Source organism: Sphaeramia orbicularis, chromosome 11 (genome assembly GCF_902148855.1).
Source record: "Sphaeramia orbicularis chromosome 11, fSphaOr1.1, whole genome shotgun sequence".
Lineage (NCBI taxonomy): Eukaryota > Metazoa > Chordata > Actinopteri > Kurtiformes > Apogonidae > Sphaeramia > Sphaeramia orbicularis.
The window spans coordinates 20,643,274-20,663,234 of record NC_043967.1 but is presented as its reverse complement, the minus strand read 5'-3'; the positions used below and the strand labels follow the sequence as shown (position 1 = coordinate 20,663,234).

The 19,961-nt window shown below is 35.5% G+C and overlaps 2 protein-coding genes across 3 annotated transcripts in view; one reads left to right on the top strand and one right to left on the bottom strand.

The window, feature by feature from the left end:
- The window catches only part of smap2 (small ArfGAP2), a 36,438-nt gene extending 33,274 nt beyond the window's left edge, over window positions 1-3,164 (top strand). Inside the window, exon 9 of the mRNA XM_030147495.1 lies at window positions 2,040-3,164. Within this exon, the coding sequence (XP_030003355.1) occupies window positions 2,040-2,165 (126 nt within the window). The 3' untranslated portion in view covers window positions 2,166-3,164. The remainder of the gene's footprint in view (window positions 1-2,039) is intronic.
- Window positions 3,165-6,264: 3,100 nt separating this feature from the next.
- The window catches only part of rims3 (regulating synaptic membrane exocytosis 3), an 81,763-nt gene continuing 68,066 nt past the window's right edge, over window positions 6,265-19,961 (bottom strand). Inside the window, exons 5-8 of one of the 2 annotated variants that reach the window (XR_003936580.1) lie at window positions 15,488-15,589; window positions 15,260-15,399; window positions 10,658-12,762; window positions 6,265-10,605 (exon numbers count right to left, since the gene is read on the bottom strand). Coding sequence is in view for 1 of the 2 variants with exons in the window: in XM_030146834.1 (XP_030002694.1) it covers window positions 12,550-12,762; window positions 15,260-15,399; window positions 15,488-15,589 (455 nt within the window). In the remaining variant the exon portion in view is untranslated. Of the gene's footprint in view, window positions 12,763-15,259; window positions 15,400-15,487; window positions 15,590-19,961 lie in introns of both variants that reach the window. The other variant, XM_030146834.1, reaches the window with a different exon arrangement.

Below are 19,961 nucleotides of genomic sequence, written 5' to 3'. Positions count from 1 at the left end.
CTGGAAACATGGAGACTAAAGTTGGGAGAAAGCAGCACAGTCCTGTCTGGAATTTATTTGAATACGACAGAGGAGAAGAGAAAATATATTTAAAAAAAAACTAAACTAAAACTAAGCATTTAGAAAATAACAAAAACTAATAAAAACTAGCAAACCTGCTGTAAAAACGAATTAAAACTAACTGAATTAGAGAAAAAAAAAGTCAAAATTAAATAAAACTAAACTATAATGAAAAATCCAAAACTATTATAACCTTGATCCCTAGTTTATAACTCGCTTGCACTGACGCCATGATCTTGGTGCCCATCTTATTGTCAGAAGCCCCATAAGTCAGAAAATTAGTTTGGATTTAGGTGATAAACCTAACCCTAACCCTTATCTGACTGGGCCTTCTGACAATAGGGCACCTCCCCATGATCTGTTCCTTACTCTTTTACATCTTATATTTTATAGCTGCCACCAGTTCTTCAATGTCTTTAGTTTCTCTTCATTTTAAGCCACACATGATATGCACCTGTGTGTTCTGTAGCTGTTAAACTATAGTACTGCAGGTCAATAAGGTGAAATGTTTATAATAAAGCAGCCTTATCTGCATTCAGTGCTCTATTTTTTCACTCCAAGACAATGCACATACTGACCTGATCCCTCCAAATTTTGACCTAAAAGCTCATACTTTAGATCAAGGTTAAATATGGAGAAAAACTCATTTGGGAACTGCCACAAAAGTAGCACTGGGTCTTTATGGGTTAAACATCCCCATCATAGATGTAATGAACGAAATGACGACGCATTGGTCTCTAAAAACACACAGATAAAACACTTGTAGACGGAACAAAATAGTATGAAAATATATTAAAATCCATAATAAATAAGGCACAGAATATAATCAGTGATAACAAGAGGTGCCAGGCACAATAAACTCCACCCCTCGCACATATTTCGCCCATTATATGTAAATGGGAAGACTTAAAAAATTTGTAAAAAAAATTTAACTTTGACATACTGTTCCCAAAATGTAAGGAGTTCCATTCCCTGGTCACTGACAATCTATAAAGTCAATTTAGTATGAATTCAACCAATAGTTTTGCTACTACAGACATTAGAAATTTTGCCCATTAAAAGTAAATGTGAAAAAAAATATTTTAAAAATTCATAAAAAAATTTTAACTTTGACCTACTTTTTCTAAAATGTAATGACATCTATTTTGGGTCACTGGTAATCTATAAACAAAATTTGGTATGAATTCAACCAATTGTTTTGCTGCTACAGGAATTTTAAATTTTGCCCATTAGAAGTAAATGGGAAAAAAAGATTTAAAAAAATTAATAAAAAATTGAAACTTTGACCTACTTTTCCTAAAATGTAACGACATCTATTCTGGGTCACTGACAATCTATAAGCCCAATTTGGTATGAATTCAACCAATAGTTTTGCTGCTACAGACATTTGAAATGTCGCCTATTATAAGTAAATGGAAAAAAGAAAAAAAAAAAAAAAGATTAAAAAAATTCATAAAAAATGTAAACTTTATCTTACTTTTCCTAAAATGTACTAACATCTATTCTGGGTCACTGGAAATCTATAAACCCAATATGGTATGAATTCAACCAATAGTTTTGCCGCTAGAGTGTTAACAAACAAAGAAACCGAAACAAAAATAATACCTTTTACCTAATAATAAACTGTACTAATCCGATGTTAAAAAGTATTGCACTGAATATAGCTCAAGTCAATTAGTACTGCACTGTGTGGTTGAGATCCCTCAGTTATTGCACTGTTTATCTGTGACATTTATGTGTATTTTAAAAGTCTGACAGCAGTTTGGTAAAAAACTGTCCCTGAATCTCACCGTTTCTGCTGTAAAGTCAGTTATTTTAACATCAGTACCTATGAGGATTCACTTTTGGAGTCAGTCTCAAGTGGCCATTTTTAGAACTACAGATTCTGGCACCTGCTCTGCTTTGGGTTCATTTAGCCAGACGTTCCTGCATGATTTATCCCAGAAACATGTGTGTGTGTTTTTTTTTTTGCATTTCAGATGACTCAACACATGGCGGGCATGAATGTCTATAATACCAACAGCATGATGGGATACAGTAATCAACAGATGGGAGGGTCGACAACTCCGAACTCAGCACATATGACAGCACATGTATGGAAATGATCTCGTCTTGTCCAGGAAATGATCCAACGACATACGGAGAGAGAGAGATGTAAGGTTCTGTGTTTAAGACTCTCCATAAGACATTAACTAATGTAAGGGAGGAGAGAAAGGAGGAGGAGGAGGAGGAGGAGGAGGAAGCAGGTACGAAGAAGGAGGTTTGAGTAACCACCGCTACCTCTCTTTCTCTCTCCTCTCTGCCCATGCTTCCTCTTTCCGTTTCATCCATGGCCATGTTTTGCAGAATTCCATGCTTGCCTTCAAACATTTTCGTACGGCGGCCTGGACGACATGGTCCAGACACGGCTGGTTAAGACTTCATAACTCTTTGTACCTAACCTATATGTGAGCTTTGGTCCATGGACACACATGTTCTATATGTAACAGATAAATCTTTTTTGCTTTTGGATGTACTCTTGGTTTCGTCTTTATTCTTGGATGCATTTTCTCTTCACGTTATTTGAGGTTTTTCCCATTTAGCCTAGCCTAGCTTAGCTCAGTGTGGTTCCCGTGTGCCTGAATGCTATTATCAAGTTGTATTTGTTCCATTTTTACACATTTACAGTACATATATGTTATTTCAAAGGACATTTTGTTTTTTGTTTTTTCAGTGACATAATCGATATAAATGCGTTGGCTTTAAGTTAAACTCTGATGTTATGCTTTAAAGAAAGAAAAGTTATGTAATCTCAATGAACTTGTTTTGGTTTTGTTTGCTTTTTGCATGATTTTCTCACCCGTCTACTGAGCTAGAAACCTTATTTTGAAAACAGCAACGGCAAATCCAATTTTGCAAAACACAGTAACGTCTTTGAAAGCTACAGTTAGCTTTCCTGCTAAAGTCTCTTTCTCGTGTACTTTTTCTTGTTTTAATAATAAAAGAAACTATTAGCAATACATGTCAATATTTTTGACTTTATAAGATTTTACTATTTAATTTCAGCTGCTTTTTATTTCCCTAAATCTGTAAAAAAAAAAAAAAAAAAGTGTCTTATATATATATGCAGAATCAAGCTAGGCTAGGCTAATTCCACAGTCCGTCACACCTACAGGGTGGGGAAGCAAAATTTACAATGAACATTTAGTTGTTTTTTCTCAGCAGGCACTACGTCAATTGTTTTGAAACCAAACATATACTGATGTCATAATCATACCTAACACTATTATCCATACCTTTTCAGAAACTTTTGCCCATATGAGTAATCAGGAAAGCAAACGTCAAAGAGTGTGTGATTTGCTGAATGCACTCGTCACACCAAAGGAGATTTCAAAAATAGTTGGAGTGTCCATAAAGACTGTTTATAATGTAAAGAAGAGAATGACTATGAGCAAAACTATTACGAGAAAGTCTGGAAGATACTATGAAAGAAGAATGGGAGAAGTTGTCACCCGAATATTTGAGGAACACTTGCACAAGTTTCAGGAAGCGTGTGAAGGCAGTTATTGAGAAAGAAGGAGGACACATAGAATAAAAACATTTTCTATTATGTACATTTTCTTGTGGCAAATAAATTCTCATGACTTTCAATAAACTAATTGGTCATACACTGTCTTTCAATCCCTGCCTCAAAATATTGTAAATTTTGCTTCCCCACCCTGTAATGTCACATAGTATAGGATTTGTTCAGCACAGTGAAAGTACTTTTAAGTTTTCCTGCACATTAACAAATTAATAAATCCCTTTTATTAGATGATGAGTTCCTAAATCCATCTCACTGTAAATGAAATCAGCTACAAAATCTACCTACACCCCGTATGATGTCTTATATTGGATATATAGAGGGCTTGTTTTCGAATTAATATCTGATTTAGACATTAAATATCAAAAGTCCTAAAATGGATTATGGGAGACCAAAGAGCACTAGCTTTACTATGGCTGTAAAATATTCTAATATGCTTTGTTATATGTGCACAGCCATTTAAATGATTAATATAAAAGGTTCATTTCGGCAGTGCTTCATGTCTAGGCATATATCTGCTCTCACAGGATTAACTACGGAACATATCAAGTCACTGTGCTACTTCAGCAAAGGGCGGGAATCATTAAAAAAACCACTGCATGCAAAAAGTCATATAATCTTGAGTTTTAAAGCTCACAAACCTCAATTTAAGAATCTACCTTGTACAATAGAGGCCTCAAACAATGTTGAATGTCTGTAAATAGAGAGACGGAGAGTTAGCAGGTGAGAACAGAGACAAAAAAACAAACAAACAAACAAAAAAAAACATTTAAGGTACATATAATGTTTCAGATGCTTCCACTGAATTGCATGATGGGAATGTTTAACTAGCTCTGATTGTATGTGCTGTATATACATATCTGAATGTGTCTCTGGAATGTGTATACATGAATGTGTTTTTACACGTCGATAAGTCTCCGACCAAGACCGACACTGATAATCTCTCAATGAATGTGTGTCCTGAATGTGCTCACGAATCTACCAGGGCCATTTGGAATATACACACCTGTTTTTTTGATATTCTACGGCTCTTTCAAGCAGCGTACACTCGTGTCGAATGCTCTGTGGGTGTCTGACAGTAGCGTCCTATGGGCCTTTTGGTGACTTGTTCAATCCAGCCGAGTTTTACCGTAACGTTTCTCACTGTCAAGTTCATTTTCAGGTCAGTCGGTGGCCGTTATCATTTGGCCAAACCACGTTTTGACGCAAAAAGCGATTGTAAGGACTCACAACCTGTCACCTCTGAATACTTAACCCATGAAGACCCAGTGCTACGTTTGTGGCAGTTCTCAAATGATTTTTTTCTCTATATTTAACCTTTCTTAAATGATTTAGCAGTATTTACAATAAAATTATCCTCTGTATTTTCATTTTTCCACTGTTAATCATGATTTTTTTCATTTATGTTCTTACATGTAATGTAGATGTTCATGAAAACTCAAACTAAGTTCAAAGTTTATTTTATCAAAACAGAGTAAACTGAAGAAAAAGTCACATTTTCAGCAAATCTATCATCAACTGAACAAAAATGAAGTGTTTCTTTTCACTGTCCATGGGTTTTACTGGTGAATCACTGTTGCAGAAGATGACTGTTCGCTATGGAGCCTCTGAATGTTCAAATGGGTCATATCTGATGACCATGAAAAGATGACTAACCATTTTACACCAGTTATTTATATACATGGATCAACAGGTATTAGAAACTTCAGATCAGGAGATGATTTTGGTCACTAGTGGATGTTTGGGTCTTCATGGGTTAATGAACACTTCTACTACTTTCCTACACAAGCCATGCTAAGCCATGTCACTGTCTGGATTTTCCTCCTAATATTTCTAAATATATTCATTCTTATAAATGCATGAAGCCATTAGTGTAAATAAAGTCTCTCTCTTTCTTAAAAAGGCACTTTTGTCTTAAGTTGCTGCCGTGAATGTGAAGACAGAATGTAAAAGAGGGCACTAAAAGAGAAATAAATGAACACAAACCTGTGTAAAGAGAGAGGATTCTTATTCATTTCTGCCAATAAGCAAATAGGAGAGCAGTGACAGCTTAGACTTTCATTGTCAGTTCCACACAGGTATGTTTTATTCTTTTGTCATCCCAGTTTGACAGCAGCCGTCATGAAAAAGTGTCATCTGTGCACTGTCACAGCAGCTTCATCAGTTATTGAGAGGTTGTATCTGGAAAAGCAGTGGAAATCCATTTCTGTGAGGCTTCACTTGTTTGTGATTAACTTTAATTCACTTTTAATCGGTTCCTTTTTTTGTCTGTTATATTTTCTGTGAAATAAAAGCAAATAAAGGAATGTATCTTTTTATGTACTTGTCGACCAAGATATTGTGTACTTTATTCTTTATCAGAATATCACTGTTTATTACGTTTCTTAAATGAGATCGATGAACATGTTGTATATTATTAGTTCAGCTTTTATGCTTTGCCCTCTGTTGATTTCATGTCTACAAGTTCGTCAATGAAATTTGAGATTATGTGTGTGACATCCTTGTACCTGTGGAAAATATTAAAAATAAATATTGTTTTGATTAAAGTCTATGTGTTTTTTTTTTGTTTTTTTTTTAAAGAATCCATACACAAGAAGTATTTGTGATTCAAATAAACTTTATTGACTTTGCGTCCAGATGTCAAAGGGCATGCAAATACAGGCTTCTGAATCCGAAATGTTTTGTTTTTTTTGTTTTTTTTTTCATCAATTTGGTTCTGTTTTTCTTACAAAACTACGTGCACCTTAAGTAATCAATTCTGCAGCGTACAAACCACAAAAATACCAGTTTTACATTATCAAATACTGCACATAGAAAACATTTACAAAGCACAGGTAAAAAATTACAGCTCCCTTTTTTCTTCTCTGCCACAAACTACATCCTTTTCATCAGTCTGCTTTGCTTTGCCCTTTACAACGTTCTCTGTGAACACTCCTGGGTGGAAAGGTTAAGGCCAGATAGAAAAGACAACCACTCATCTACCAACACCAGCAATCCAATGGAAATGTGCCAGAGGTTTTGATAATTTCAATTCATTGTTAAATGTGAAAACAAGGTGTCAGTTGTGAAATGTGCTTGGGGAAGTCTAAAAGGAATTTTTATTTTTGAGCTACATGTTGCGTCATGAATTTCTGTTGTGATTGGGAGGGTTTGTGCTTTGCTGGGCTTGATAAGATGAAGGTTGTCTCGATAGAAGGGGAGGGGAGCTACTGTGGCCTTAATATAGTCTGACAGACAGCTTAAAAGGACAGAATGTCTGCTCGAGAACTTGTGCTGTGATTACGGACATTTATAGACATGGATGAAGACAAACTGGAAAAATCAGCAGGAAAAAAAACCTTGAATTTGTTCATCAGCTCAGGAGTTAAGAAAACAACAAAAGATGACGTCTGTTTTGTTCTGGTTGACAGCTGCTACATCCGCAAACAGACAAAGAATATGGATGCATGCTTCTTTAGAAAACAAGAAAAAAAAACAGAGTTGCTGCTTATCATAAAATAGCAGATATTCAAAATGCATTGCATGCAATGTCATGTCTTAACTGCATCATGAGTCATGAACCTGAAAATGTGGTTTTAATACTATGGTTTTTCAGCTGATACAGTTGCAGCCTGAGGTTGACACACACCCCTCCGACTACAGAGTAAGAAAGAGCCCACAAATGAGGGCCCCGGAAACAGTGAGAGGCTGCAGGGAATGGTTATTGCCAGAGGAAGTACTTCAGAATATGGAAGGCTATGCTCATGCTACTTTAAGATACAGCATTTTTGACTATTATCTATTTTGCATCGTCTTAAAATGCCCATAGATGTGGGTCTGGGTCCAATTTACATCACAACCATCTGTTGTTATTATCGATATAGATATCATCATTCCTTCATAAAGATTAAATACAAGAAAGTCATCAGAATAACCATGCGGCAAACATTTTCTAGCTCAAAGATCAAAAATCAGAACAATCCCATCAACTTGAGATAGATCATAGATTGGGTAATTTGCAAAGGGGCGAAGGGGAAGTAGCAATCCTTTCTGCTTGAAACCCATCGTGGCGATTTCAATAAATCAAAAATGCATTTCGCCAGACAGAATTCATGCTCGTTTCAACCACAGAGCTGTTCTTTTAAATGAACACACGAAGAATAAGACTTACAGTATACAGTACAGTAAAAGCAGGGGCTACCTGAACCAACGCAGGAGGCGACCCTGGAAAGTCTTCAAAGAGACAATAGCAAACAAATGACAAAAGAAAATTACACTCAGTTCTAATGTAAGGATTAAGAAATACATTCATAAAACTATACACATATGTAACTTCAGTACAATATTTCAAGCAAAATACATTTGTCAAAACTTTCAGTTGTGTGCTACAATAGTGAAGCAATGTCTCCTACACAAAATAAGGCCATTGTAAACTGAACAAGCCCTCATTTTCACAAAAATCTAAAGGCAGGTTTGCCCACGCCGCCTCTCTAAAACAACTCCTCCTCTGAATAATTCCATCTCCTTACAAAAATAAAACACATTTCCAAACCCAGCAATCAAAGAAACAATTCAGGTTGATTTAAGGTACGTTATAAAATATTTTTTGCACGATTCAATCTGATTTGAGAATGCTCAATAATTGTCCGAGAATAAGGGTCTACATTCCGAGTATCCACAAACTTCAGCAGAGACGCTGTGCTTCTGTTACTCAAGCCTGAAAAAAAAATGTGCTTCAAGATCCAGTAACTCGTCAACAGGCTTCATGCTGTGAAGAGTCGAATTTTAGCGAGTTACCACCATGCAGCGAATGTACCTCTATGTCAGAAGAAGCTTAAACATCCCTCAACTCAACCGCTGACCACAAAAGACTACCTGCCTTTAACTCGCTTTCTCAACTTTAAGACACCTGAAACTCTTAAAACAAGCTCGAGACTCTCCAAATAAATAAAATGCCCACGTTATGAGACAATGCATGTGATCCTACATATATTCTAATCTATGGAAAATGTCATGAAGCAAGAAAAAGATGTTAAAATGTTCATTTCTGAAAACCCTGATCCTTAAATTTTTACGCAGCTCTTTACTGAAGTATCTCTTTAATAAATATCTACACATTAAAATCTCCTTCACACCTATCTTCTTAGCCCTGCCGCTTATTTTGCATCACACAGTACAATAAATGCACCTCCTCAAGAGATATACACTCACACTGCACTTCGAAGAAAGGCAAAAGTTCAGCTTCTCCTTTTGGTTCCAGAAAACAACAGATTTGGACGAATTTGGCGTTAAGCTCTCTGCCTGTTATGAAAAACACACCCGAAACATCGTTGTCGCCTCCTTTACTATCCATCGTTAGAACTGTGGATGTTTGGGTTTACTTAATATACAGCAAAGGGACACATAGTCTTATATAAGCTCCAAAACATTGGAAATCACTTGGAAAATATTAACAGTTTTATAGGTTTACCTAAGACGAAACATTCAGTAGTTAACAGGGATGTTATACAGGTCTACATTGATCTTTTAGGTTTCTTTTCTTTTTTTTTAATTTGCATGTTCTTTCTATTTACGTCACTTTCAGCAACCAAGGTTGTTTTTTTTTTTTTTCTTTTTTTTCTCTTTTTTTGTCTTCTAGGAATCACAAAGGTGTGCACTGAAGAGATTGAGTGCAAATAACAAGAGTAAAAGTCAGCATTTTTACATCATGCCAGCTGTCCACAAAAATAGATAAGATACAAATTAATAATGTACATAAAATTACTTCATATACATAACAACACAGTTACATATCCAGCAAGGATCTGCTCCAATACAACTGGACGCTAGACCTTGAAGGTTCTTCTCAAAGGGTTGTATACATAATGGGGAAGGGTCAGAAAAATGACCGCCAACCTCCTCCCGGAAATTCAAGAATGCCAGAGATCGTTCCCTTTATCAAAGTTTCAAAAGAGCGTTGAAATGTGAATTCTGTTGGTCTGAGGTGCTGAGAAGACGAAACGCCTTGGAGTTTCCCTTTTTGCAGAAAGACGAACAGTGTAAGAAACCACACAGTACAAGTCAATACAACAACATATGGTGGCGATAAAACCAGATGTGAGCTCGTAAACAAATACAAGCTTTTAATAGGCTGTAGCTTGAGCCCGTCGACTGTCCCGACTCTGCTGGAATAGAAGAGTCTTAAGTGTCTTTAACCGTAGCCAAAGGTTTAGAGTCGGCCTCAAGAAAGACAGATTGAAAACACACAGATTGAAGAGAACAAAAAAAAAAGTTTAGCTAAAGGTAAACTGTTAACACCAGTAGTTCAGAACACTCTGCTACTGCTTTGAAGACTCAACCATTGCACAAATAGTAGAACAGCTGACAGGTTTGTGCCTTCTTTAGTCATAAAACACAAATACTTAAAATTGTTAGAGCTTATTTTAACCCCCAAAGACGTAAATATCTGCTGGCAAAAATGTTTAATAAGTTTTAATCCAACAATCCTATCAATGCGTTTAAAAAATTCAGGTAAAATACAGTTTATCAGTATTCAGGGGCATCAGATATGACCCATTTGGACGTCCAGAGACTCCATAGTAACCATGGAAACACTGTCGTCTTCTGTAGCAGTGATTCACCAGTAAAACCCATGTAATCTGACAAATGACAGAGGTTGTAAACACTTGTTTTTATGTCAGTTAATGTTTTCTGCTTCTGCTTTTCTGAACATCCTCATGGCCAGAACATTAAATGATTTTCACAGAAATTCAAAATGCAGAGGACAGTATTAAAATGTGGTAATAAATGACTAAAGACAGATTAATCTGAAGTCTTTGAGGGTTAATTCATCTAGAACAGATGTAAACCACTTAGTAGGGATGGCAACAGAGATGGGATTCTAGTGATTCTAAATTATTCTCATCAATTCCAAGTATTAATTTTGGACTTTTTGGATTTTTCTGTGGAAAAAACAAGGACAAAAACTCCATTTTATTAGTGTTTCGCCTCTTATTTGAGATGATCTTTTAACATTTTACATAACAACCAGTTCTTCTTGTTGCCTGTATTATAGACACAAGTTTATTGTCACAGTCAGACAAACATACTAATACCATTAAAGGATTTAACAAGCTTTGAGACAAGGAATTCTGATGGATCAGAATATCTGGTTCCCATTCCTACCATTTGGCTTTGTGTTTTCTCTATTATTATATTCATTTTATTTGCAGATAAAATAGAAACATGATCAGAATTTTTAAATACTGAGGGCAAACAAACCTTAAAGAATCAGCTGTTCTTATTACACTTCAGTTACATTTCAGTTCATTTTTAAAAAAGGTTTAAGTAGATGCAAATTGCAGTGCGACCAAACAAAATAAATCAAAATGAATGAGTGGTCGACGCTGCAGGTTTGTAATTCAGACATATTTTACAGTAAAGTGCCATCTTAAACCCAAACACCTCAACAGGAAATAGAATGCTGCTCGATGCACATGAACCAAGTAAAACTGCAGTACATGGCAGGATGACGCTGCTGTAAGGTAAAACTGACCAATCAAATACATTTATAATATGTATCAAAAAAGGTGACCAAAGAGAAAGAGGGAGGGTTAAAGGTCAAAGTTGGTATCAGCTGTGTGCATGTTTACATCCTTTAGGATTCTGACCAAATAATAAAGAGAAACAGCCATGCTTATCAACTTCCTATTTCCTGCATCAGTTAGGAAGAGTGCAAAACAAACAAAAAAAAAAAACAGGAAGTTTAACAAGTCTAGGTGCTGGTATACAGAGGATGTGGAACACCCCAGACTAGAGCTGGACACATTTCCCAGAACGCCTTTTGTGCTGAGTTCCCTGTGTTACAACAGTCCCACTTCTCTAAGATGAAGGCAGGATCAGAAATGTGTTCATCAGCTAATGGCTAGGCAGATGACTAATTATTTTTTTCTCTTCTTCTGCAAATGGCGATGATAGCGCTCTCTTTTGGTCACTGAAGCCCCATCCTTCTCCCTCACTCAGTGCAGTGCTCTTTCCTCAGGACGAATAGCAACATAAAGTGGCACTACACTCCTGTTACATTGGTCAAGGCAAGCTAAAATAAAAAAGCTCTTTAAAATGTCTCTACAAAGGTAGCAAGCAGACATGCAGAATGCAGCCGATACATACATGAACACAAATAGGTATTTAACCATTTATATATATATCTGTATATATATATATATATATATATTTATATGTATATCATTATATAAACTCTGCCCTGTGAAAATTATAGAATAGCAGTGTTGCTACCTCACATAATAATCATTATGTGAATATCCAAGCCTGTTGCCCTGGTATGTTTATGTGTTTGGCCTATCATTCTCAGCTCATGGGTTTAGAATGGATCTTCTTTTTTGCATTACATCTAAGTCAGTGACTTTGCTACATATCCATACATTATATTGTATACTACTACTCATCTACAACTAATAGTAATAATAACAATAACAATAACAATTGCTTTGGTTTTAAAAAATAAAGTTTTTTCTTAGTTTGGCATAGAGAGTTTAGAAATTGGCATCAGGATGGCCCTGGGATGAGTCGTGCCACAAAAATCTGATAAGTTGGAATGCAAGATATGGCACCGGGTGAATCCTTGTTACATGACAGGAAATGCTGAAATGAGAGGGTGAAAAATGCTACATGTTCCAGTAAATGATGTCTGCTATAAAGTCAACTAAAAACACTGATTATTGAGTGAGACCATGAATGAAGAGTCCAGTTTCAGATATGGCAGCATGTTCACGTGTGTTTAATGTCGATGAGATGTGTGTACTTATATGTCGAGTGTATCCTCCTGCACAGATGCACATGGGGGTGTGTTTGCCAACCTGTGTTCAGATACAGTCGTTGTGTATATACAGTACGTGTGTCCGTGTCTGCATGAGTCTGCATGTGCCCGTGCATGTGTGTCTACTGGGTGTTTAGGTGCACGAGGGGCTGGTGGCGCTCTCCAAAGAGGACTGGGAGAGGCGTCTGGTCAGGGGTCCGATGCTGGGATCTGCCAGAGAGGAGGTAGGGAACAGCTTGTACCAGCCGCTGACTGTGGCAGACAGGTCCAAGTCCTCCAGAAGGATCTGGGCCATTCCCATGAAGCACTTGTGGTCCATACGCCCGTAATCCCCCCACACTATTACCTAAGAGGAGGAGAGACTAAAGTTAAACACAGATACAACTCTGAATAAAACAGTGTTTTCCATCAGTATGTGTGACATGGAAGAGACTGTTATTTTCAATGTGTAGTATGTCGATTGTCATCATATATATGAGCCAAAAAATATCTGGGGATACATCATTTAACATTGGAAAAAATTAAATATTCGATAAGTGGATGTGCCAATAAGTTTTTTAGTACCTGGAAACCTGTTCTGAATCACATTAAAGTGGTAGATCCCTCACTTATTCCACAGTAGTCTTATTAATACGAGTCTATGACTAATATCTCTGTTCCTTATTGATTGATTGATTGATTGATTGTTAATTATCTTTTTTTTAATGGTGCAACAGGGTGGGAATGTTCATGGGTTTGGGTATAAAAACAAAAAACAATGACTGTATTATACTTTCTGGATGACTCGATATGTAATAAAAACACTTTGAACAAAAAAAATATCCAGGGAATGTTCAGTGAAAGAGAAGGAGGCTATAATCTAAGAGGAGACCTAAATTTTAAAAAACAAAGTAAGAACAACAATGAAAAATATGTGCATACCAAACTGTGGGGTGAGTTTGTGGAACAGTCAAGACATAAAGCAAAGTACAAAAGAGTTAAAAAGAGGTATAAAAAAATGATGTCTAAATAGGCATATGGAAGATGAGGGATACAAATAGTATTGTCCCAAATACCATTCATGATTTCTTGGAATTAAGACAGAGTAATTATAATTTCAGAGATCTTTATATTTGTGAATGGACTAAAGTGAGGACAAATGTGAAGTCTAGATGGACTGGGGTTTTGAGTGTGAAAGTATGGAATGGACCTGATGATGCATTTAAGTTATTCACTCCTTTGGCAAAGTTTAAAAAAAAAATGCCTGAGGTTTAAAATTATTTAGGAATGTTGAATTGAGATGGTAGATATGTTTTTGTTGATTTTTTTTTTTTAATGGTGTGAATGCTTGATGCTATACACATTTAATTTTTGATTTGATTTTAATTCTTTATTTCGAACATGTAGACAGTGAAATCAAAACAAAATAAACCAACAAAATATCAGTAATGATACATAAAAGGTTGATAAGTAAAAAAAAAAAAAAAAATATATATATATATATATATATATAATAAAACATTTTTTAAAAAAACTAGTGCGAAAAGTTTGGGACTACGTTTAGCACAAGTTTTGTTTTTGCAAAATTTGCTACCCATTTATTTATTTATTTTATTTAAATGTTTTGTGTTTCACATGTTTCTGAGGTACATTGTGCATCATGTATAAACATTACATAAGCTTCAAAGTAATTTAATGACAAAAAAATCACATTAACAAAGAATCCATTGCAGTCATTCTTAAAATTTTGGCCACAAGTGTACATTGTGAGACCAAATGGTGTTTGTTAGGACAAGTTTCTGACATTGGATAACTCAAACAATACATAGTAGAAGTTGTTTGCACTGTGCATGTCATCTATGAGGTAATGATTCTAAATGCATGTAGTTCAGGAACTGTTTATAAACCTGTGTAATTACTGGTCTGCATTAGAATGGGGGTGGGATTTGTATTTGATTATTTAAGTAGATGACTATACAATACTCTAAAATTACTATTTAATTCAACATTGATTTGGGTTATTACTGGGAATAATTAACACAAAGCCTCTGCTGTGATATCTGTCCCAGTTGCGACAGTCGAGCATGTAACAAAAACTCAGAAACTCAGAGCCGTTTCATTTCAATTAACATGAATATTAGATCAGTTGTGCAGTTGAAACTGAGAAAACTGGTCTGAGAGCAAAATATGTGTGACAGTTATAAGTTATTCTGCAGCTGTGTCTTCTGTCAGACACAGTTACTTAAAAGCTATGTAGAGTTCCCTGTTTGCTTACACAGCACCATCCTCACAGGAAATACTGAAATGACCGAATCTGATCACAGAATATGACAAAACAACACAGAAAACCAAAACACATTACATTTCAATTTTATGTTTGGATTTTAAAGCAAATATAAAATAATCTGGAAAGAAAATGCAATGAAAAAACATACACAGACCACATGCCATAGAAGAGACCATGTCTTAGGTTCATTTCAGCCATTTTTTCCCTCCTTTTAAACCCTTTTGTATTGATGTTTTCTATTTTATTAAATTTTTTAAAAGATCACAAATGTGCACCCCAGCATTCCTGTTCTGGGGAGTTTAGTTCTTAATTTTGTATTGTAAAAATTACATCTTTGATATTGCAGAGAGAGGACCAATCATCCTTATTTGTGTTGTTAGTGGAGTCACGGAAGTATCGATGTGAGACTAAATTGTAATTTTCAGATGAATGGATAAGAATGATGAATTGTCATGTGAATAAATATGTGAAACATGAATGAAATTACCAATAAAAAGAGAATTTAAAAAGAAGAGAGACTGTTATGTGCTCGTTCTATGTCATAGACAGAAAGGATGGACAAAGTCAGAAAACATACCTGTAAGACTTTGCCCTGAGGACTCTCATCAAACAACAGAGCCTGCTGGTAGGTGGGGTCGAGATTTTTCTTTACTACTTTGGTTTTCTTCTTGGACAGACACACTCCATTCTCCAAAACATACACCTTCACATAGGTTGCTGCAAAGCATGGTCACAGATGGGTTAAAAAGCAGAACTTTGCCAACAGATTCTGAAAAAAAAGAAGAAAAAAAGTCAGTTTAAGTACCTGGTATGTTCTTGGAGCCTGGTTTGGGGATCAGCCCTCTGGCCTGGTTCACCTCCACCTCCAGCTGCCCTCCTCTGTCCACCATGCCCACATGGACATCCCCTATGGAGGTAAAAAAAAAAAAAAATCAGATCCTGTATCAACCCATGAAGACCCAAATATCCACCAGCAACCAAAAGCATCTGCTGATCTAAAATGTTTAATAACTTTAAACTCACTAATCCTATCAATACGTATCAATAATTGGTGTAAAATACAGTTTGTCATCTTTTCGTGGTCATCAGATATGACCCATTTGGATGTTCAGAGGCTCTGTAGATACCATGGAAACACCATCATCTTCTACAACATTGATTCACCAGTAAAACCCATGGAGTTGGATCAGTAACAGTGGATGGAGACACTTGGTTTATGTTCAGTTAACCCTCTATCAGGCAAGTGACTATTTTTGATAACTTCCACGTACATCATAAGGCAATGACAGCAACAGTTCCAGTGAGGACAGTGAGTCAACAATCTCACGTCCAATGTGGTCTTCAGGGTCTGTAAGGTCCACCTCTGCATGAACAGTGAGTGTACCTGCTTTGTTAGGTATCATGAAGTAATGGTACTAATGTAGGGAATAATGTTCAAAGGGATAATGTAAATGTGGACAGGGGTCTGGATCAGCACTAATGTTGGTCTAATGTTCTAAAATACATGTTTCTTTCACCTTACATGTGTTTTTCTTGTATTTACAAATTTACTTCTCGTATTTTTTTTTTTTTTTTTATGTTGATTTTTAATTTTTTTGCCACTGACGGTAAGGAACCAAATATTGTAACTTCACTGACCTTGATTTTCTACATAATGAAAAAATTTTCAAAAATTCACTAAAGTTATAGTCTTGTTATGTCCTCCAATAACATACTTTGGTTGAAAATTTGAAATTCAGTGTATTTCTGAGTGCCCTGTAAAGGGTTAATGACAGATTTGACTGAAAAAGTCATTTTTTTCTTCAGCTTCCTCTATTTTTGACATAATAACCCTCAAATGTAAACTCAGCATGATGATTACAGTACATGATGTGTAAATTAAATATAAGAAAATACATGATTTTCAGCAAAAAAAAAAAAAAAAAAGCAAAATATAGAGATTAATATTATAATAAATGCTGATAAATCACTCAAGAAAGGTTACATATAGAGAAAAATTAATTTGGGAACTGCCATAAAAGTAGTGCTGGGTCTTTATGGGTTAGTGTAATTGCAATTACTAATTTCAACCAGCAGAGGACAACAGTGAAACATGTTTGACTCCACATTCAGGTACAGTGGCCTACAGGGTGCTTGCTCTCCTGTTGTTTTCCACAAAGCGGTGACCTTTGCATGAAAAATGTATCCATCTCATGAAAAAGTAAATTCATACGTACTAGTATTTGGTTCCATTTTTAGCCGCTGAATCCTAAAGTCTGCATGTACGGTGATGGAGATTTACTCATCCATTTGTGATGACCGCACGCAGGACAACACAACCATAATGAACACTCTCCCACCTTTATTGTTTCACTAAAAGACTCATTTCATTTGCAGTGGCTTAGTTCGGTGCTTACACTTTACCTGAGCTGATATATTTAATTCAGCCTTACACCGTTTACATATTAACACTTACGTTTTGCCATATCAACTGGTGAATTATCTGCCATATTAACCTTGTATTCCTTTGTGAGTTACTTTTTGTGGCTGGTGGGAGGTTCTTTTATTGATTTTGTTAAAGATGTGACTATAGTGTAATAGGGGGGATTTAGTTGTAGTTAGGTTTGCTTTGTATTTAGTTACATGTAGTGTCTATTTTATTTTCATTGTGGTATTTATTTGGTTTGTCTGAGCTTGTGTCGGGTTAGTTTGTTCTGTCAAGACCATCTTGTTCAGTGTCTGTTACTCTGAGTACAGTTTTATTGTATTGGCTTCTTTAACAGGCCTAGTTCTTGTTATTTGAGCTCTCTGCTGACTTGTGGTTGAATTAAAACCTGCACTTTTTCATGCTTTAATCCCATTTCCTCATTGTCTTACTGCTTGGCTCCTAACACTATTACCTGCAAATATATCATAAAAACATGCAAGTAAAAACCGGTTTGATAACAAAAAGCTAAAACTGTGAATCTGCTTAGCTCATTGTTTTCCAGATGATTCATTTATTCTGAAAATAAAATCACCATCGCTTCATTTATTTCACTGTTGCTGTCAAATTCTGTACACACTAAGAATTTATTTTATCATCTTTTTAATTATTTTTCTTTGCACATTTTTTATGCTCGTTTTATTCTACCTGACTTACTGTTTATATATTCTATTTTAGATTTTATTCTTTATCTTCTTATGCTATAAACCGAGACTTGGGCAACTACATTGCATTGTATCATATTCCATTGAACGAATGACAATAAAACTGAGTCTGATTCACAGACTCAAAATGCTCATGCTCAATTGCGGTTTTACATTAAACTGCAGAATTTAATCAGTCATGGTTCTATCCTGGCACTAAAAGAGAGTCAAAGAGATTAAAAATCAGTGTGACCCAACAAATAAATCAAAATGAATGAGATGTCAACACTGCAAGTATGGAATTCACACATATTTTTACATAAAGTGCAATATTAAATACAAACACAGTGAGAGGTCATAGAATGCTGCGAGATGTGACAGGTTTTAAGTTATTTCATGGTTATGTAGATGTAATTTGTACTTTACCCTGTTGGTGTTTATGTGCATTTTAATTTGCGCAATAGTTGCTGTTACATCACATGGACTGAAGTCAGCTGAGGGTTTTCAGTGTATGTTTACATATGAAAGCAGTGAAATGCAGATCCATACAGTAGGTGTACGTTTGAAGCATTACTTGGTTACAGATGAACTTTAACCTTTTAACACCTTTTTTATGGCAACTTCCACATGAAATTTTCTCCATATCTAACCTTTCCTAAGTGATTTATCAACTTCTTTTATAATGTAATCATAGAATAGAATAGAATAGAATAGAATAGAAAAGAATAGAATAGAATAGAATAGAATAGATTAGAATACAACACAACAGAATAGGACAGAACAGAACAGAATTCAGATGATTACACTAAAAAATGAGTGGGGGAACTCCCAGAGATGCACTTACAAAAAACTAAAAATAAAATAACAAAGGAGCAAAAGAAGATACCATGGAAAGTTATAAATATCATAAAATGTTAAAAGCACATAAAACATCCACTCTTATCCCACTCTTCTGTGCTTTTCTACAAATGCAACCCTTGATTTATTGTTAAAAAATAAAAGACTTCTAGCATTATAAAACAGAAAAGGACACAACAGACATTAAGTAGCACAATGAAATTATGGGAGCTCCTCGCTGCAGAACAGAATTGAAAAATGGAGAGGAAGAATACACTATATACACAATATATGCATATATAATACATATATACTCAATAAATTCAAAGGTTGTTACATCAAAACGGACAAAACTGGAGAAAAAGTGACTTTTTAAGGAAAATATATCAACTAAACATAAAACTGTCAAACTACATGGGTTTTATTGGTGAATCGATGGTGCAGATCTATATCTGATGCCAGTGAAAAACAGAGAAACTGCATTTTACCCAAATTATTGAACTGTATTAACCGATAAAGACCCAAACAGTCACTACTGACCAAGACCACGTACTGATGTAAAATGTTTAATACCTGTTGATGCATTGATCCTTTCAATACATGTAAATAATTGGTGTAAAATACAGTTTGTCATCTTTTCATGGTCATCAGATATGACCTATTTGGACGTTAAGAGGCTCTGTAGTTACCATGGAAACACCGTCATCTTCTACAACATTGATTCACCAGTAAAACCAATGGAGTTGGATCAATGACAGTAGATGGAGACACTGGGTTTATGTTCAGTTAATGATGTATTTTACTAAAAAGTCACTTTTTCTTTAGTTTTCTCTGTTTCTGATATAATAACCTCGAAGTTTACTCTGAGCCTTTATGAACATCTACATCAGGGGGGTCAAACTCATTTTAGTTCAGGGGCCACATACAGTCCAATGTAATCTCACACGGGCCAGACCAATAAAAATAACAGAAAAAAAGTAAAATTACATGATGAAAATGTGTGCATCTACAACTTATCCTTTTAAAAAAGGGAATAACAATAACATCCTGAAAATTCTGGAGAAAACTGGTGCAGTTTTATCCATATTATGCCTCCAATATTACGCCTTTACACTAGAGGAAACATTTGGAGTTATTATTAGTAGGTTATTATGGTAATATTTTACTAATCCAACCCACTTGAGACAAAAGTAGGGCTTTACATGGACTTATATCATCAGTGTCATATGTGCATTTCATGAATTCATCCCACGGGCCAGACTGGACCCTTCGGCAGGCCGGTTTTGGCCCCCAGGCCACTTGTTTGACACCCTGATCTGCATGATTAGTGAATT